General features: G+C 34.7%; 1 protein-coding gene and 1 pseudogene across 9 annotated transcripts in view; one reads left to right on the top strand and one right to left on the bottom strand.

The window, feature by feature from the left end:
• HFM1 (helicase for meiosis 1) overlaps nt 1-21,612 on the top strand; it is a 96,245-nt gene that overhangs the window by 42,655 nt on the left and 31,978 nt on the right. For all 9 annotated transcript variants that reach the window (XM_053214420.1, XM_053214417.1, XM_053214418.1 and 6 more), the window contains 10 exons: nt 1,402-1,493; nt 3,611-3,717; nt 3,809-3,856; nt 4,452-4,549; nt 4,633-4,764; nt 7,229-7,314; nt 8,198-8,281; nt 8,438-8,595; nt 10,010-10,113; nt 10,720-10,866. In XM_053214420.1, coding sequence (XP_053070395.1) covers nt 1,402-1,493; nt 3,611-3,717; nt 3,809-3,856; nt 4,452-4,549; nt 4,633-4,764; nt 7,229-7,314; nt 8,198-8,281; nt 8,438-8,595; nt 10,010-10,113; nt 10,720-10,866 — 1,056 coding nt within the window. The remainder of the gene's footprint in view (nt 1-1,401; nt 1,494-3,610; nt 3,718-3,808; nt 3,857-4,451; nt 4,550-4,632; nt 4,765-7,228; nt 7,315-8,197; nt 8,282-8,437; nt 8,596-10,009; nt 10,114-10,719; nt 10,867-21,612) is intronic.
• On the bottom strand, nt 18,232-19,623 carry LOC106968062 (homeobox protein NANOG-like; annotated as a pseudogene).

Here is a 21,612-nt window from a genome sequence, read left to right as displayed (position 1 = left end):
AAACCTTTTATTAATTTATAAACATCTAGGATAAGAGGAGCATCTTTAAATGTATCCTACGGGTTAATGTACTAGTTCCCATGGTAACCATAGTCTCTATTATCTCACACACTGCTCCCAGATGCTCCCTTTTATGAACCACTGCATCACCTACATTTTGGCTGAACAAATCCATCAGGATCCTAATTGATAAAGTGACTTCTAAGCTGCCCTGGTTACTTCTCTATTCTTGATTCTTAGTTCTTTCTACTCTACCATGTCCTTGATGCCTATATGTCTGGTGGGATGTCAAATTCTTCCCTTCTTCAGCAAAACCTGTAGCACATACATAAATGTTAGCCCTTTCCTTGAGAAGCAGCATGCCATTTTTCTCTTCCCAGCTGTTTTCTGTGTGTGTGTTCACAAGACTGAAATTCTTTGTAATGCTTTTAACAACCTGTAATTGAAATCAGTAGCTTTTTAAATGAATTTCATTTCATCATTTACTCACCCCCACTCTACCCATCTTGCTACCCCCAACCAACTCAAAGTTCTATTTCAAAACAATTTATTTTCAAACTTCAGTTTAATTACAATTTGCTTTATAATTTTAAGTGGTCCTCTGTTATTTTACAAATCAAATCCAAAATCTAAACTCCTTTACTAGTATTTCCAGGCTCTTCAGGCCTTCATAGTTTATTATTCATCATGGTTTGGCAATAAAAGTATGCAGTATTTATTTAATGTTAGGCACTCTGCTAAGTACTATATATGTATTACTGCATTTAATCTTCACAAAAAATCTATGACATACGTACCTCTGTTATCCCCACATTACATTAAGAAACTGGTAAAATAACCTGCACATGATCACCTCCTTAACAAGTGGTGGAGCAGTGATTTGAAGCAGGTCAGTTTGACCTGAACGCATAGTCACTGTTAAGCCATATCTCTCATTATAGTGTTCTAAAGATAGTCTTTTTTATTTTTCTAAAGATAGTCTTTTTAACTTTACTCCTTTGATAAACAAGGCTTGATTTTTACTGAGGTCATGACAGCTTTATTTTCTTTCTGCCAAGGCATATTAGTTATTTTAAAATCCTGCTCAAGCCCCATTTTCTCTACCAAGCCGTCCCACACTGACCATTCTCTTAAGTTTTAATTTCCTCTGAACTTAAGGTTGTATATATAAACATTATCATTAACTGGATTTTGTCCTCTAGTCTAGCTATTTTGCATGTCCATCTCCCTAGTCAACCTATAAATTCCAGACACTGTGTCTTCGAGATTTTTTGGTGTGTCTTTTTACCTGATGCTGTTATAGGTACAGAATACATGTTAAGGAATCTTTGTTAAACTGATGAAAAAGCAGGTTGCTTCAACTGATGGAGTCAATGTTCCTTTTTTCATCTTTTTCCACAGAGGCAGGAAGATTGATGGCTTGGTATTATATTACATTTGAGACAGTGAAGAAATTTTGTACCATCAGTGGAAAAGAGACTTTATTAGATCTGGTAAATTAGTTGTCGCTAGAAAATAAATATGTAATGACATATTATAAAATAATATTGGGGAAACAACTAATTTGCATATCTCTTGCAACTTAAAATTGAGCAGATAAGAAAGCATTTCTTTTTTTTTTTTAACTTTTTAATGTTTATTTATTTTTGAGAGAGAGAGAGAGAGAGAGAGCGAGCGAGCCTGAATGGGGGAAAGGCAGAGAAAGAGGAGACACAGAATCCAAAGCAGGCTCCAGGTTCTGAGGTGTCAGCACAGAGCTGGATGCGGGGATTGAACTTGGCGAAGTGTGAGATCATGACCTGAGCCGAAGTTGGATGCTTAACCAACTGAGCCACCCAGGCGCCCAAGAAAGCATTTCTAATAGTGCTTATGTCTCCCAACCTTATATACCTTTGATCATTAGATATGGAATATTACTCTTTATAATGTATTTTCAATTGTATTTCTGTATCAGGGCTAAGAAAATTTATATACATACCCGAAGTATGGATGGAAACTGCCTTTCAATTTATGTGATAATGCCAATTACCTTGGTAGTGGCTACCAAGTATACTTTGTTGAGAAGGATCCAGGGTGATACGGCATGATATATTAGGCCAGTCTGCTGTGAATGACGGATAGCGAGGGGCAAGTGTGCCATATACTTGTAATTCTTCCCTAAATCTTTTGCATAAGAATAACAATAATAGTAGAAATAGAATAGTATTGATGATAGACCAGAGAAAAGCAGTGATTGTGGAGAAAATGGGAGTGAAAACAAGGTTAAACAGGGGGGACAACTTTGCAGCTACAGCAGTAAATAGTACCATAGTCATGTTGTTGATACCTGACAACTGTATTGGTCCTTTCTCTCTTTACAGGGGACATGAATATGCAATAAGACATTTATTTTATTCTCAAATTTAACCATTATTTTTTTAAGTTTATTTATTTATTTAGAGAGAGAGAGAGTGCACAAGCAGGGAAGGGGCAGAGAGGGAGAGAGAAAAATCCCAAGCAAGCTCTGTACCATCAGCACAGAGCCAGATACAGGGATCAAACTCAAAAACCGTGAGATCACAACCTGAGCCAAAATCAAGAGTCGGGCTGCTTAACCGACTGAGCCACCCAGGTGCCCCAACCATTAATTTTTATTTAAAATATCTACGTTGATTACTGAGATAAGATTATTATATGAAAAAATGCACAAAATTGATGAAAAGTAGAATGCTTGTATTTTATGTAAATATTATTCTTAACTAAGAAGAAATCAAGAATAATATTAAATTCACTTAATATTTAATATTAAACTAATATTAAATTAACTCATCTTAATTTGAGTTCAGTAAGTGTGTAAGAGAATTAGAAGGGATGTGAGTTTCATGTTACAGATATGAGAAACCAAAGTACAAAGAGTGCTTTGCTCAGTCATCTGACAGAACTAGGCTCTATAACACAAATTTTTTAATATCTAAAGTACTCTTTTCATTACAAAATTAGTCTCAATCAGGACAATGTTTTGCAAACTACAGAAGGGTGAATAATAATATAATAGTAGTAGAAATGAAAGCTACATTTATTGAGTGCTTACTATGTGGTAGGCATGGGACTGAATATTTTAAATTTTATTTTGTTAATATTTACAATTTTATTGGCATAGTCCCAGTGTGTAACATAACGTCTAGCATATAACAAGTGTTTGTAAACACTTGTTAATGAATGAATGAATGAGTGAATGAATCCTTTAAAAAGCAAAATATATAAAGTAAATCTTTAATTCTCTTATGCTAAATGACAAAGCTGTGATGTCCCAAGGCAGCATGAAAAATAAGTAAATACTGGGGTGCCTGGGTAGCTCAGTTGGCTAAGTGTCTGACTCTTGATTTCGGCTTAGTTCATAAATCTCACAGTCATGAGATTGAGCCCTACATCAGGCTCTGTGCTGACAGTGTGGAGTCAGCTTGGAATTCTCTCTCTCTCCCTCTCTCTCTGCCCTGGCCCTGCTTGCTCTCTCTCAAAATAAATAAATAAACATTTTAAAAATTAAAAAAAAGTAAATACATAGAAAGAGTATGAAAGGAAAGAAGTAAAGAATGGACATAAATGAATGAGCAAATGTGAAATTTTATAGGTCACAATGATAGCCAGCTGCAAGGAATTTGTAGATGTGCAATTAAGGATAAATGAAAAGAAAACATTGAATACATTGAACAAAGATCCACATCGGGTAACTATCAGGTATGGAAATATGTTTTAAGTAACTTTTAAAAGGTTTTATTTAGTTAAAATAAGTAGTAATAAAAGTTTTGCCTTGTGTTTTTATTTACAGATTTCCAATGGAAGGAAGAATTAAAACAAGAGAAATGAAAGTAAATTGGTAAAGATGATTGTTAAATGTCTTAAAATACTATTATTTGTGATTCATATTTCTGAAAGTTTTTTTTTTAGTTTTAAGCCTTTAAATTTGTTTTCTTTAATACAAAAAGAACATATTTACATAAAACAAGAATATATATCAGAATATAGATGTGAAATTAATGTCCAAAATCTCTTAGACTTCAGTTAAAATAGATAATTTGTGATTTTTTTAAATCAACAAATGTTTTTTTGGGAGTGTGTTCTGCTGAAGCAAGTTAAATGATAGAAAAAAAGCTAAGTTTTTCATCATCAGGAGCTTTCAGGTTGGCTGGAATGAGATTCATGTATATAAAGATAACAGTATAGAAACACATGTAATAAATGTGTATTGAATGTTAGTGGCATTCTGGGAGAGACAAAGAAGGGGACTTTTAGACATTGGAAAGAGAAAGTCAGCAGTGACTTGTGACAATAATGATATGAGGTATAGAATCATCTAGTGTCACAGAGATTAAGGCAGAGAGGTATTTAAGAAGAGATAACTTCAATAAATGATATCAAAAACTATGAGATAATAGTTTGTAAAAGGAAATCATGAAATTTCTTTCCCTCAGCCTTATTCAGGCTCAACTAGGATGCATTCCCATACAAGACTTTGCTTTGACCCAAGATACCTCGAAGATTTTCAGAAATGGCTCACGAATTACAAGATGTATGTTACAGGATTAATGGATTTTTCAGTATTTTTTCCAGTAAACTAGTATACTAGATTTAACATCAGAAAATTTTTTTTAGGGTTGTCAGATTTTGTGGCTGTTCAAGAAAAGAAGTTTGCTGTACTGTTGAACAGTTTGATTTTAGCTAAATGTTTTAGATGTAAACTTTGGGAAAACTCTCTGCATGTATCAAAACAGCTGGAAAAAATTGGTAGGTACCAAATACAGGCAGGCAATTTGTCAATGTCTGCAGTTTATTTTATTTTTTATTGTTAGGAAAATTATTCTGTGGTGTTTATAGACTTTAAGAAAAAATGTGTTTGTAGGCCTAAATAAGTACTGTACTTCTCTTGAAAATCTGATTTTTGTTTCCTCCTTGAAGGATTCTATTTGAAATCAATTGGGAAACCCAATAAAAGTGAATGCTCTTATTTTTAAATTTGTTCTCAAACCAAGAGTGAAATTTTGTTTTAGTGATTGGGTAACTCTGTGTTGCTCTCTCTTCCACTTTCATGATTATTTTGGTTTTATCTCAATGATAAGTTACAGAGCTAGCAATCCTGGCTATTCCTAATACATTACAGAAAATTATGCCATCTAATTATATCTTAACTTTTCCTCTTTTTTTTCAGTAACAGCACAATATTTGTACTTATCTTCATAGAGACTCTGCAGACAAAAGATTGTGCCTAATTATTTCCTATCTATTGAGATCTAACTTGGGTATGAACTGAAAACTATGGAGTATGTCAATTACAAAGATTGGGGTATAACTAAAGTCCTCTAGAGTTTTCCAGCTTGGTGCCTTTGACTTTGTGACCCTTACTCTTTCCTAGATACCTAGAACTCTAAGAAGAAGAGAGTTGTTATATTCCATGACTGACAGCTTTGTTAGCTTTATAATTTTACATGCATCTTGGGGACATTAAAAAATTATATAATGGGTTATTAGAGATTGTCTCATTATTCCTTAGAACAAAGTTCTCCAGCTATTTTGTGAGGAAGTCCTTTTTTATTTCCTTGAGGTTTGAAATCAGTGGGATGGCAGAGGACTAATTAGTCCTCTGGGGGGGAAATAGGGATTGGCTGGTGAAAGTAAGGTCAAATTAAAGGAAAGGTTCCTGACATTAAGGTTCACCTTTCTGTGGAGGTCCTGGCAAACCAAATGCTGCACCCATCTCACAAAGATGAGTTCTAAATTGAGAAGGAGGTTCCATACAACATTAGGAAATGGCAATTTATAGAAAATTTTGAAATTAGATTAAATGATTACTAATAAAATTACTAATGAAAAAAGCCAGCCTGTCTGACTTTCTAGAATATTGTCAATCAGGGATCATTTGCATTCTTTCCCTTCCAAATTGTCAAACACTAATGTATTTTTCACACTTACTTAGTACAGCTGAAGAGAAGGAAGCAAAAATCGCCCAGCAAAACTCATATAATAGAAAAGTGAGGGAATCCAAACAAAAAAGCAAATCTAAGTTCTTATTGAGTATCAGGGGGAAAAAATGAATGCATATTGGTTTTCAACAATGTTTATAAAAAATTAAAATTCAGGAAAAGTTTTAAAGGAAAATGAACATGAAGGAATTATTAATACTAGGAGTGGTATCTTAAGAATGAATAAGAGAAATTCCCAAGGATAGTTAAGGATCTGGAAAAAGAATAGTGTAATATTCCCACCAGTAATGTATGTGCCTTAGACAACATGGTAATATTTTGGAACTTTGTACTTCTGACAGTATCTCCTATTTGGGGGTTTGGTTAAATTCATTTATGAGTGTAAGAATTTTAAATTCCAGTTTCTTAAAGCATAAAGAAACAGGGAAGATACAAATATGGAAATGAACTTGATGTACTTGAAGAACAAAATTAAAACCAATGTGACTAGAGAGTCAGCAAGAGAATGGTAGGAAATTAACTAGAGGGATAGGTAGACTGTGGTCAAGTCAGATAGGTAAGGGATTTTGGCCATGGTAGGAAATTTTCACTTTATTCTAAATGTAATGAAATTTTAGAAGAATAAAGTTATCTGATTTCAGTACAGAAACAGAGAACTCTTTCTAAGATACAAATGTTCAGATGGGGCAGCTGGGTGGCTCAGTCGGTTAAGCATCCCAACTTCGGCTCAGGTCATGATCTCACAGTTGGTGAGTTAGAACCCCACATCGGACTCTGCTGTCAGCACAGAGCCCACTTTGGATCCTCTGTCTCCCTCTGCTCCTTCCTCATTCTCTCTCTCCCTCTCTCTCTCCGTCTCTCTCTCTCTCAAAAATAAACATTAAAAAAAATGCTCAGAGAACGATAGCTTTATGAAGCAATATTCCCATCCATGAATCATGTTTTTTTTCAAACATGAGTATAACAATAGGAATCTCTTGGTACTTGCTCTGTGGATGACATATGATAAAAATAAGGGTTGAGTCATCATGTGGACTAGAGTTCCTTTTCTATAAAATGAATACATATTTTAGTTTGAAAAAATAAATATGAACAATTGAATAAATGTCACAGCCCAATTAATCCAACTGAAAACTTAAAAAAAAACTTTAAAAATTAGTTCTTATTCTAGATCTTTTAAAATATTTTTTTTTACTATTGTTGAAAACTTAAGTATAGATTGAGTTTAAAATGGATTGTTTAAAAACTGCTATTTGATTAATTTTCCACAGGTATAACATTGTCAAATGCAATGGTAAATGCAGGTTTGACCTCCTTTAAAAAAATAGAAGAAACAGATGCAAGGGAGCTTGAACTGGTATTTAATATTCACTTATTACTAATGTTATGTGAATTTTATCTAAATTTTAAAGCCTACCTTTTATTTATTTTTATGTTATATTATTTTTTTAAATTTACATCCAAATTAGTTAGCATATAGTACAACAATGATTTCAGGAGTAGATTCCTTAGTGCCTCTTACCCATTAGCCCATTCCCCCCCACACCCCCTCCAGTAACTCTCTGTTTGTTCTCCATATTTATGAGTCTCTTATGTTTTGTCCCCCTCCCTGTTTTATATTATTTTTGTTTCCCTTCTCTTATGTTCATCTGTTTTGTCTCTTGAAGTCCTCATATGAGTGAAGTCATATGATATTTGTCTTTCTCTGACTAATTTCACTTAGCATAATACCCTCCAGTTCCATCCACCTAGTTGCAAATGGCAAGATTTCATTCTTTTTGATTGCCAAGTAATACTCCATTGTATATATATACTACATCTTTATCCATTCATCCATCGATGGACATTTGGGCTCTTTCCATACTTTGGCTATTGTTGATCGTGCTGCTGTAAACATTGGGGTGCATGTGTCCCTTTGAAACAGCACACCTGTATCCCTTGGATAAATACCTAGTAGTGCAGTTACTGGGTCATAGGGTAGTTCTATTTTTAGTTTTTTGAGGAACCTGCATACTGTTTTCCAGAGTGGCTGCACCAGCTTTCATTCCCATAAAGCCTACCTTTTATATCTTTATTTCTTCTAACCTTTTATATCTTTATTTCTTCTAAAGAATACTTTCTTTCTTCTGGTCATAAGTTATTTAAAGTTTTGGATAATAAGCATTATTAAAACTATTGACTATTTTACTAAAAGAACTTCTGGTGTTGTGGTAAGAATATAATGATATAAATGTTTTTAGATTTTAAATAGACACCCTCCTTTTGGAACACAAATAAAGGAAACAGTGATGTATCTACCAAAATATGAACTTGAAGTGGAACAGGTAAATATTTTGGTTTTGTTTGTTTTTGTTGTTTTTTAGGTATTCTCATTGTATTTTCAGGAATAAATCTACCTCTAGCTGACTTGGAACTGAATATGAGCAGTACGGTTATTTTTAACACTTTTTATTCCTATCTTTTTTTTTTTTTTTTTTAAGATTGCAAGATATAATGATACCATGGCAGAAATATTAGTGACCATTATATTAAGAAACTTTAAACAGCTACAAACTAAAAGAACAGCGCCAGATTCTCACTATGTTACCTTAATCATAGGTGATGCAGATAATCAACTGGTTTTCAAGCACAAAATTATGTAAGTGTATAATTTCTATTTGATTTTATTTTTAAGTATATACTATTAAAAGAAAAATTCTGAGAAAGTAATAAAATCACTGGCGGATCAATTAAATTACATTTTCCTTACACTGTAGTAGGGTTGTTTCTCCACTTGTCCTTTAAAGAAGTTATTAACTCTGGGTTCGTTGTTAGTACTCAAATGAATAAAGTGTGAAACCTATCACCATGGTTTGAAACAAGCGAATAAATGACCATTAGGGGTGGCTGTAGTCCATTGTTGCTGAACTTTCTTACTTTGTTGCTTTTCTCCATTCGTGACTTTACTACTCTGATTATCTTTCTCCTACTCCTTTAAGGTACATCTTCTATTTCCAAATTAAAATGTAACAACCTACTGTAGCTCCACTGTAGGATCCAGGCAACCAGATCAAATATGTAAAGGAGGTACCTTCATGCTAGTTGTCTAGCATGCCATTCTGTAATTCTTACATCAGCCTTTTTTCTAATACTGTTATTTTCTCCCAGGATGTCATAAGCAAACTCTAAGGATATCAGTTATAGCTATAGCTAATAGTTTTTGAGCACTTAGTAGGTTCAGGTATTGAATTATTTAATCTTTGTATAGATAGGTGCTATCATTATTTACATTTAATAGAGAAGGAAATTGAGACTAAGAGAGTTTAATTAATTTGTCCAAGGGCATATAGATAGTTTATAGCAAAGTCTAGATTTGAGCCTAAGCATTCTGAGTCCAGAGGCTATGTTCCTAATTATATTGATTTACTTATAAGTTCAGGAATGGCATTGACTCTGAAATGGGAAACTCCTCATTGTTGCCAGAGTACTGGAGGATACCATCCTGAAATGTTCTATGCAAGATTCCTATAGGAATTACAGTGTCTGATAGGATATCCCTTTCACTGTTAACTACTCTCCTGCAACTAGCCATGGCACATTTGTAGAGAATATGTCATTATACAAATCTTTGTTCTCTGTGAAAATTAAATCTGATTATAGTCTTGACTATTTAAGGCTAAAATAAGTTCAGTCACAATATTGGTTGCTGGTTTGATGTTACTGGATATGAGCTATTTTATATTAATTTTAAAGATACTAAAGTTCTCACAAATTTGTGTAACCTGTGTATAGCCATTTAAAAGTGGTAGTGATTTAGGGGCAAGCTCTTGTGTGGTTGACAGCAACTATGTGTTCAGGTGGGCCTGAAATGAGGCAGTGCAGTTTGGAATCAGCTGTTTGGTCAATGGTTGTGGTATCTCCATTGACACCCCATTTCTCCCCTCAGAATTTGTAGCAAGTGATTTTCAGTATTGACTTTAGTTTACTATGAGATAGGACTTATCTAAGGGTCAATAATATTATTTCATTTAGTATTTGGATCACTATTTAAATGATAACTTATTCTTTTTCAGGGATTCTGTTTTGCTAAGAGCTGGAAATTGGACTAAAAAGATTGATGTGAGGAGAGCTTTTAAATCTGAAGATCTTAGCATAAATCTAATTAGTTCTGAATATGGTAGGTTCATCGAAGTAATGAACACATGAATGTAAAGCATGTGATAGCATTTAAAAGTTATTTCTTTCATGCTGAAACAGAAAAACAATTTAAATGATATTGTGTAAAAATAATTCATTTAAATACTATGAATAATTTTAAGGGAAGTTTCATGTATTTAGAGATTTAAAGGTAGCATGGACTAAGATAACAAAATTAAAATTTTATTTGTTCATTTATAGGTATTTTAATTTCCAACATAAATTTTGAACTTGTAGGAACTTCGATTTTTATTTTTATGATGATAGATGTATAAATTTCATTATATTTTTAATGCCTTTTTTTTAAACATTTTTACTTCCTGGACTTTCATTGGCTCTTTCATTTCAAAAGGTATAGAAATGGGTGATGAGTATTAAGGAGGGCACTTGTTCTGATGAGCACTGTGGGTCATATGTAAGTGTGTAAATTCTACACCTGAAACTAATATTACACTGTATGTTACCTAACTAGAATTTAAATACAAACTTGAAACCAACTCACCAACAAATAACAACAAATAGATGGTCTCATGGCTAGATTTATACAACTTAAATTAGCACTTGTATACTTTTTTCCTTTTTCCAGTTGGACTTGATATACAGCAGAAATTTACAGTCTTTTACTTAGGACCTAAGAGGTTTGGAAATCAAATAATTATGCAAAAAAAATCAGAAACAGAGATTTCCCATTCTAAACATTCAAATAGATCTACTATAACAGGATCCAATAAAGGTAAATAGCTATATTTATTCTTGTTTTGCCTTAAAGCAAAGTTATGGCTAGGGAGGAGTATCATTGTTACAGTTCTGTTCCATTCAGATGTGGATACTCTGGAATTAGATGTTTAAGCTTCATAATAATTGAGTTAATAATATATAGCAGGAATTCTTTCTTATAATTAATATTTGTCATATTGGAGTGATATTTGTAGCACAAATTATTTGGCTAGTTTTTTGATATACAGTGCCTCTTTTTTATACCCACTATATTGTTACAGCCATTGTTGGGGGAGAGCAAGTGATTTACAAAACTGTAGATTTGATGAGGTAAACCAGATGACAGTAAACTTAAAAATTTTTATTATGGGACATTTCACCTATGCACAAAAGTAAACAGACACGTATAATGAACCTGTATATGCTCATCACCCACCTTAAACAATGATCAACTCATGGCTTATATTGTCTATACCTCTCTTTAGTTTTCCCCTTCTATAGTTTGAAGAAAATCAGGTATCCTATCATATCCTCTGTAAATATTAGTATATATTTGTAAATGGTAAGGATTTAAGAACAATTATCTCATAAGTGCAGCTTTATCATCTTAATACTATCTAGATATACCAGATTGGCTCCTGAATCCTTTTGGTCTGTCCCTAGTACTTTTGAGAGCTTCCTTAATGTATGGGATGCTATGATATTCCAGGCTTATCATGTATATTTCTAGCCCCAAATCTGTAATAAGCCTTTTCTCCAAGGATCCTTGGTTTCTTTTAGTGATAAATACGTTTCCAAGATCACAGTCTGTGGGCTAGAGGAGCTCATTGCTATTATGTGATCTTTATCTCTTGGCTTTTTTTTTCATGCACAGAATTAGGAAGTATGTGATTTTTGTTTGTGTTTAGAGATAAAATACATAAGTAACCCATGCTTAAATGTCTAAGTCAAATTCAGGGCTATAGGGTTTATCCTTAAATGCAATTATTAGTATATCCTTCTTGCCATGCTGAGAAATTTGCTTCTCAGTGACTCCAGAAATGATGGAATGTCACTCATTTTCTTTATTCCACATTATACACAAAACAAATAGTCTCAGAATAACAAACCAAACTACCATTCTTAATATAATTGTTAAAAATAGCTTAAGATTTTTGTGGAGATATTTTTGTTCTTGGAATATAACTCACTAGGCATGTATAATCAAATTACTGTGTTTTAAGTTACTTGGAATAGATCTGTATGTGGCTGTGCCACTAACTGGATACATTTTGTTTTGATTTTATTTATTAAACAATTTTTTTTAATGTTAATTTTTTTGAGAGAGGGAGAAAGTGTGCTCAAGCAGGTTAGGGGCAGAGAGGATCCAAAGCAGGCTCTGTGCTGACGGCAGTGAGCCCGATGTGGGGCTTGAACCCGGGAACTGTGAGATCATGACCTGAGCCAAAGTTGGATGCTTAACTAACTGAGCCACTGAGGTGCCCTTGTTTTATTTTATATTATATTTTATTTTATGTTTTTAGAATAACTTTTAGGAATTTTCTTTTATAGTAATGTAAAGCATTTACATGGTTCTATAGTTAAATCTATAAAGCAAAAACTGAATGTTGTTAACTTGAGGCATCCAGTTCACTGCTTTGGCACAGTAAGGGGAGCAATTAATAGGTACTGGGAACGTGAGAGCAATGGCTCCTACCAAAGTAACCTAAACAACTATGCTTTCTGAATAGTATTGGTACTTAGGATAAATAGTAACTGCAGAGGGGGCACCTGGGTGGTTTAGTTGGTTAGGTTTCTGACTTCGGCTCCGGTCATGATCTCACAGTTCATGGGTTCTAGCCCCACACACTGGGCTCTGTGCTGACAACTCAGAGCCCGGAGCCTGCTTCAGATTCTGTGTCTCCCTCTGTCTCTGCTCCTCTGCTGCTCACACTCTGTCTCTCAAAACTGAATAAACGTTAAAAAAAAATATTTAAAAAAAAAGCAGAAGTGAATGAAATATAGAATGCAAATGTGCAGCAGAAAAATCAACAAAGCTAAGATTTGGTTCTTTGAAAAGAATAAACTAAGTAGCCCTTATCAAGACTGATAAAGAAATAAATATAAATTAACAATATTAGGAATGAAAAGGGGGATACCATTACAGACATCAAAAAGTTAAAGATATTATGAATAAATTTATACCAATAAGTCTGACATAATTTGGGTAAAAATGAATAAATCCTTGTGAAGCAAAACTTACCCCTCACAGAAAAAATAGAAAATTTGAGTAGTCTGATACTTGTAATGAAATTTAAGCAATTGAAAATCTTTCAACAAAGAAATCCTAAGGGTCAGATTTCACTGGTAAATTTCTGCAAACATTTAGGAAAAAATATCAAACTTACCCAAACTTATTCAGAGAATAGAAAAAAAGAATATTTTCTAATGTTTTAATTTTTTAAAGCAAGTCCAACATGATCTTTATTTCAAAACCTGACAAGGACATTAAAAAAAAGGGGGAAATTATTCACCAATCTTTCTCATGGATGTACATCCAAAAGTTCTTAACAAAATATTAGCAAGTTGAATCCAACCATATATTTTAAAAGCATAATATAGCACTATTAAGTATGGCTTTTTCCACGTATGCAAGAGTATCTTAGCATTCAAAGATGGATCAGTGTATTTAACTGGCAAAAAACAAAACAGAACAAAACAAAAAACCCCCAACCAACCATGTGGTCTTCTTGACAGAGATCAGAAAAGTTTGACAAAAATTCAGTGCTCATTTTCATTAAAAAATATATACATGTAACAAATGTCATGCACAGTAGTGAAATAGTTTAAAATGTTTCCTATTTAGATGGAGAATGATACAAGAGTGTTCTCTATTACAATTTCCATTTAACGTTGTGCTAGAAGTTCTGCTCAGTACAGTTATATAATAAAAAAATAAAAATGGCAAGGATTGGGAAGAACTAAATAAGCTGTCATTACTTGAAAGCAACATGATTATGTATCTAGAAAATCCAAAAGACTAGAGACACACTGTTAGAATTAATATGGAAGTTTAGAAATACACTGGATACAGAGTCAATATTAAACAAACCTGTGCAATAGCATTAAAAAGAATAAATTATTTAAGAATACATTTAATAAAATTAGTGTAAGATATGAACAGAAACTACAAAACACCATTGAGAGAAGTTAAAAAAGACCTAAATATATGGAAAGGTATCCCATGTTCATGGATTGGAAGTCTTAATATTGTTAAGATGGCAACATTTTCCAATTCACAGATTCAGTGCCATCTCTGTCAAAATCCCAGCTGTGCTTTTGGAAGAAATTCATAAGCTGGTTTTAAAATTCATATGGGAATGTAAGGGTCCAAATTAGCCAATCAGTCTTGAAAAAAAAAAAAGAGGACTCATAATTCCTGGTTTCAAAGTTTATTTATGTGTTTTGAGAGAGAAAGCAAGAGAGCACAACCACAGAATGGGCAGAGAGAGAGGGAGAGAGAGAATTCCAAGCAGGTTCCACACTGCCGGGACAGAGCCCAACATGGGCTTGAACCCATGAACCATGAGATCATAATGAGCTGAAATCGAGAGTCAGATGCTTAACAGACTAAGCCACCCACACACATTCTTTGTTTTTTAAAGTTTATTTTGAGAGAGAAAGCAAGGGAGCAAAAGCAGCAGAGGGGCAGAGAAAGAGGAAGAGAGAGAATCGCAAGCAGGCTCCACACTGTTAGCACAGAGCCCACATAATTCCTGATTTCAAAACTTATTACAAAGCTATGGTAATCAAGACAATGTGGGACTGGCATAATAATGGACACAGATTAATGAAATATAATTAAGAGTACAGAAATAAACCCATACATTGGTGGTCAACTGATTTTGGACAAAGATGTCAAACCATTCAAGGGGGAAAGAATAGGCTTTCAACAAATAGGGCTAGGCAACTTGATATTCAGTTGCATTAATTATACCGTAATTACTTTATATCATTTACAGTATTACTTCATACCATAAATACTTCATACCATATATAAAAATTAACTCAAAATGGGTGAAAGACCTGAAAGTAAGAGTTAAAATTATGAAACTCGTAGAAGAAAACATAGGTTTGTATCTTCATGACCTTGGATTAGGCAGTGGTTTCTTAGATATGATACATGAAGCTCAAGCTGCTAAAAAGATGAATTGGATTTTATCAAGATTAAAAACACTTTTGCTTCAAATAATACTATCAAAAAAGTGGAAAGACAATCTAAAGAATGGGAGAAAAATATTTGCAAATTATATCTGATTGCAAATTATGTATAGACTAGTATATATACAGAAGTCTTATAACTCAACAATAAAAAAGCAAATAACCAAGTTCAAACAGGTCAAAAGATGTGAATAGGTATTTGTGCAAGGAAGAGCTACAAATGGCCAACACACACATGAAAAATTGCTCAACATCATTAGTCAATATGGAAATGCAAATCACAACCACAGTGTGATACTACTTCCCACCTACTTTAGTCAAAAAGGTGGACAATTAAAAAAAAAAAGGCAGACAAAAATAAGTGTTGATGAGGATGTAGAGATATTGAAACCCTCGTAACACTGTGAGTGGGAATGTAAACTTGTGCAGCTGCTTTGGAAGACAGTTTGCCAGTTCCTCCAGAAGTTAAACATAGAATTACCATGTGACCCAGCAATTCCTTTTCTGGGTTTATAATTCCAAAAGAATTGAGAACATACAAAAACTAGTACATGAATGTTATAGCAACATTATTCATAGTAGCCAAAAAGTAGAAACAACTGAATGTTCATCAACTGATGAATGGATAAGTAAACTGTATTAGAACTATATAAGGGGATATTCAGCCATAAAAAAGAATAAACTACTGATGCAAGGATGAATGCTAAAACACTATGCCAATGAGAGAAGCCATTCAAAAAATATCAGATAGTGTTAGATTCCATTTATATGAAAAGTCTAGAATAAATAAATCTATAAAGATAGGAAGCAGATTAGTAGTTGCAGAGGGTGGGGTAGGAAGAAATAAGGAGCAACTACTAATAGGTATGTGATTTTTTTTTTTTTAAAGTGATAATGTTCTGGACTTAGATACTGATAATGGTATACAATCTTGGGAATATACTAAAAACCTACTGAATTGTACACCTTAAAAGGGTGGATTTATAGTATGAATTACATTTCAACTAAAAAATTTGAAAAATAATTACCACATACCAGCAAACAAAAAAGAGATAGAAATCATAATTTTAAAAATACCATTTATAGCATCAGAAATCAGTTTAAGAAAGACAATTTAGAATTAGAGCTGCACAAAGATAGTATAAAGTCAGAGCTGTCGGTTGGCCATCCTTTACCACATGCAGGATCACAGACAGCTGGACTATGGAAGAGAAGACTAAAGTAGAGATACAGAGAGGTGCGAAGGTAAAAATGCCAGAGCTAGGTTTCTGATGACTTTCAGTTTCTTGGTTTCAGTCCCTTCTGATGCCTAGCTGAATTGCTGCTTTGGATTCTTTGACGTATCTATGTTCATGTAACACATTTCCCCCACTCACCAGCTGTTTTTCTTTAAAATAGCTTGAATTGTTTGTTACTTACAATGTAGTGAGAAGTTGGAATGTTTACTATACTTCCTGCTAGCTTGAGCCTTTTAAAAAATTTTTTTTATTTATTTTTGAGAGAGAGAGACAGAGCCTGAGCAGGGGAGGAGCAGAGAGAGAAGGAGACACAGAATCCAAAGCAGGCTCCAGGCTCTGAGCTGTCAACATAGAGCCCAACTCGGGGCTCAGACTCACAAACTGTGAGATCATGACCTGACCTGAAGTCGGATGCTTAACCGACTGAGCCACCCAGGTTCCCCAAGCATGAGCCTTTTATGAGGGCAAAAGTTCCCCACATATTTAGAACAATCCTGTGGAAAACAGATAAAAGATGCTTCCTATCATACAAATAATGTTTTATTACACACACTCACTTACACATGCACCCTTCACATACACATACACATAACCATCCCAAATCTTAGGAACATTCCAATTATAGTAAACCCTTGATTTGTGCACATAATTCTTTCTGGAAACATGCTTGTAATCCCAAGCATTTGTATATCAAAGCAAAGTTCCCCATAAGAAATAATGGAAACTCAGATGATTCATTCCACCACCCAAAAATAGTCATATAAAAATGATTACAATGCTATAATATAATACAAAATAATAAAGAAAATACAAAATATAAGGAAAAATAAACAACCTGCACTTAACCTCTGAAAACCTTCATGGCTGGTGTGAGGGAGATGAGAGAGGAAGGTTTTTGTGTAGGATGACTTTCACTGTCACTAATGAAATCATTGCTGTCTGTTGGCTCAATGGAATCTTTTCCTTTTCCTGCAATTTTAACAAGGAACCTATCCAATGACACTTACTTTTGCCTCCTTCTGAGGAGGAAATGTGACATTGTGTTGTTGTTAAACAGATTCATTGCTTGCACTGATACAACCTTAGAGGGTGCTTTTCTGTAAAATTTTGTACTGCTTACCACATTTTACACATCTCTCTAGTCTCATTTTAAGTGAGGGATTCTCTGCCTTTTTCTCCTCCCTGTTTGCAGATGAGATGCACATGTAGACCCTCTTATAAAATCTTGGAATTTCGGCCACTTGCATACCTCATTTGTACTTCTCGATGATTTCCTTCAACTGTAATCATCTCCTTCTCACTGCCTTTCTTTTCAACCTTTATCTGCATGGGGGCCATTGTATACGCTCACACAGATGTTGACTACAGTACAGTATTAACAAACTCTTGTCATATAGTGTACTTAATGTAATTGGCATTAAGGCAGCAGATGAAAGGGTCTATGTTTGCAGGCAGCCTGACCTAGAATGAAGCAAAGCATTCCTAGGCTTATTCTTTTATGGGAAAGCAAAGGACTGTCCATAGGTGCTGTGACAAAAAAATACACTGGTGCCTGTATGGGCATCTTCCAACATTCTGAAAAATCACTGATTCCTGCCAAACTGAGCATCTGAGCATGGGAGATGATCACCCACAATCCTGCAGAGAGAGAAAGAGAGAACCATTGGCTCAGTTGTGATCATGCAACATTCAGTGTCACGTACTACTCATATTGCAAGACATTGCTCATTTATCAAGTTAAAATTTATTAGAAATCTTTGCTTGTCTTGTGGAACACTCGCAGAATAAGTTACAGTCCAAGGTTCTACTGCATATAAAAATAGAAATATGCACCTTAATTTACATAATATAGTTAAAAATTATTTTCATGCTTCCTGTAAGTCTTTGAAAGCATTCTTTTCTTTTTTTTTTTAAGATAAAGTGGGTATTTATTTGTACTTAAACCTATAAACCACCAGCCAAACTGGCCCTATTATCATGATACATTAAAATATAAAACAGCTTTCTACAAATACTGGTTGTAATGAACAGGTTAGGAGTTGGGGCAGAGAAAATCAGTGACACACATTATAACTTAACCCTCCACCATTAACAACTGAGGTTGTTAACAAGCCTCACAATCTCAGAAAATACAAATAATCCTTCATCACGTGTCTCTGTATTTTTACTTTCTCTTCTTGAGGTTAAATTCTGGAGCCTAAAGATATCCAAATTAGTATTATATCTAGTTATGTATAGCCAGAAACATCTTTTAGCATGTTGTCCATAGCAACCAAAGCTATGGAATCCTCTTTGATTAGACTCCAACCGTACTCCCTTGATTGACAGAATAAGCATAACGAAAAACAATATCAAGGCAGAGATACTGGACCCTAAAAGACAAATCCTAGGAGAAGTAATATAGCCACCACCCAAATGGAGATTGGCTAATATACTCATCCTCTTGCATCTTCAGGCTGTAGGTTCAGAGGTATTTGGGAATAAATCTATTATTTGCTGAACATTAAAATACTTAGTGGTTTGCTGTATTACACTATGGCTTTCCCGAGCAGTTTCTAAGATGGACTACAAATTGCTGACAGAATTTTGCTAGAACTGGATCTGGGGCTGCAAGGATTCCTCTCCACAGTCATGCAGCTGGTTGTTCCAGGCCTGGTCGTTCCAGGCTTGGGGGCACCATGCCTGACTGTTTCAGGAATGGTTGCTCCACGACTGGCCGTTCCAGGTCTGGTTGCTCCATATTGGAAGGTTTCCGGAAGTGTTCATCAGGTATCCCTGGTGATAGGAGTAGAAGCCTGGGTATTCTGGAGTTGCAGAACTGTTCTGAATCACATTGTTATTATTATCTGGACAGTTGCTTTTCTGCCACCTCTTATATTTCATTTTCTGGTTCTGGAACCAGATCTTAACCTGCTTATAGCTAAGGTTCACAGTGTTGGAAAGTTCTTGCATCTGCTGGAGATTGAGATATTTCTGCCTCTGAAATCTATCATTGAGTACATATAGCTGGGTCTGAGAGAAGATGGTTCTTATCTTCTGTTTCTTGCCCTGACCTGGATCTTCCTTCTTCACCATGATCTCTGCAGAAGTGGGTAGCACTTTTACTCTGGGACTGGTGGAAGAACCTGGGTTGTCCTGAATAAGCAGATCCATGGAGGAAGGAAGAGGAGAGACAGTCTCCGGGGGAGGGGGTGAGGGAGGGTCTCAGCAGATGACATTTGCAAGGATGCATAATTTTCTTCAGGCCCATAAATCTCAGGCATTGGAGAAGACTCCCTAGAATTGGGGGCTTCGGGGCAAGGCAGGCATTGGGGCTGAACTGGATCCACGCTCATATTGGTGAGCTGAGGGTAGAGAAGAAAAAAAAGAGGGAGACACAGGCTTATGTATCTAGATGGAAGAACTTAGAGAAATCTGAAGATCTCCAGATATGAGAGTATCAGGAAAGACAGGATGAAGTGGCATCACCACTGAAGTAGCCAAGCGCCACCCAACCCAATTTAGCAAAAAACCCGAAAGCATTCTTTTAGCAGTAGTTTCTCATATATAGTGACAGTCCAATAGATAACTCTTTTGTTAAAGGAAAAATAATTTTGCTCTTTTTAAGATATAGCAATATGGAAAATACACTTTTTGGTTTTAAAAAGTTTTAAATATTTTCAGGTCAATTCTTTTTTTTTAATGCTAATTTTGAGAGTGTGTGTGTGCATGCAAGCATGCACTTGTGTGTGAGTGGGAGAGGGGTAATGGGAGAGGGAGAGAGAGAGAACCCCAAGCAGGCTCCAGACCCATTGCAGAGCAGAACCCGACTCAGGGCTCAATCTCACAACCAGGAGATCTTGACCTGACCACAATCCACAGTTGGATGCTTAAGCGACTAAGCCACCTAGGCACCCCAGGTCAATTCTTAATATATGAGGTTTAAGCATTTAAACTTCTTATTCTTTAAATAGATTCATAATAAGAAGTATGGACTTTGTTTAATTTGAAGAAAATTGATTTGACACTAATTCATTTGCATTTACTATGCCATTCTGAGTTGAAAATTTAATATATTTGAAAAATGCAAGGATAAAACAAATGCCTGAGCACTGTGAAAGTATGCAGATTTAAATGCTAGTCAAAATGCATTTAGTTGTTCTTTATACCTTTTGGTGTATAAATACATTAAATTGCAAAACCAAGGACTCCAATTCATAGTGCTAACCTTTTCCTGATAAATAACATGATAGTATAAGATTTGACAAAAAATTAAGAGGAGATGTTCTCATTTAAAAAGTGAAGTCATAAAGTGCATAAATCTGATTAGCATAAATCAGAAACTGCAAAAGTCAAAGTAATATTCTTTTAGAAATACTAACTTCAGTAGCTTAGGCACAGACCACTTATTAAATTTATAATTAGGATGTGAAGCTAAGTGCATCAGGGATTATGTGCCTACTATTATCAGTTTTCCTTAAGATTTTTTTTTCAAGCAACTAACCCTTGCCCCACCAACCCTTATTGATCCTCTTAAAGTCATTTTATTTTATTTTTTAACTTTTTTTTAAACTTTTATTTATTATTCAGAGACAGAGCATGAGCATGGAAGGGGCAGAGAGAGAGGGAGACACAGAGTCAGAAGCAGGCTCCAGGCTCTGAGCTATCAGCACAGAGCCCGACGCAGGGCTCAAACCCATGAACTGTGAGATCATGACCTGAGCCGAAGTTGGATGCTTAACAGACAGCCACCCAGGCGCCCTGTCTTAAAGTCATTTTAAATATTTTCCTTAAATACTGTTCTAGTTGACATTAATAAATTTATGTTTTAAATAAATTTATTTTACTTTAAATACTTAGAGGTTTAAAAACATGTAAATTCATATGTGACAAATCTGTGAAAATGTATGTATTTCAGATTATTACAGTGATGGAGTTATGGGTCTCTTTAATTTTTTTTTTTTTTTTTTTACCGTTTATTTATTTTTGAGTCAGAGAGAGACAGAGCATGAACGGGGGAGAGTCAGAGAGAGGGAGACACAGATTCTGAAACAGGCTCCAGGCTCTGAGCTGTCAGCACTGAGCCCGACGCGGGGCTCGAACTCACAAACCGCGAGATCATGACCTGAGCCGAAGTCGGCCACTTAACCGACTTGAGCCACCCAGGCGCCCCATGGTCTCTTTAAATTATACCTGAGTACAGCATAGGTCAGTTTTCTTTGAGAGCCTAATTAATTTTTCCAATTATCAATCCCTGTAAGCTTAAGTTTATATTTGCTAACAAGACAAATTCAGACAATTCTCAGGATATGGGAGGTGGGTGGGGATGGGGGAGCATTTACAGT

The sequence above is a fragment of the Acinonyx jubatus genome, chromosome C1 (assembly GCF_027475565.1).
Source record: "Acinonyx jubatus isolate Ajub_Pintada_27869175 chromosome C1, VMU_Ajub_asm_v1.0, whole genome shotgun sequence".
Lineage (NCBI taxonomy): Eukaryota > Metazoa > Chordata > Mammalia > Carnivora > Felidae > Acinonyx > Acinonyx jubatus.
This window is presented reverse-complemented; position numbering and strand designations above follow the sequence as displayed.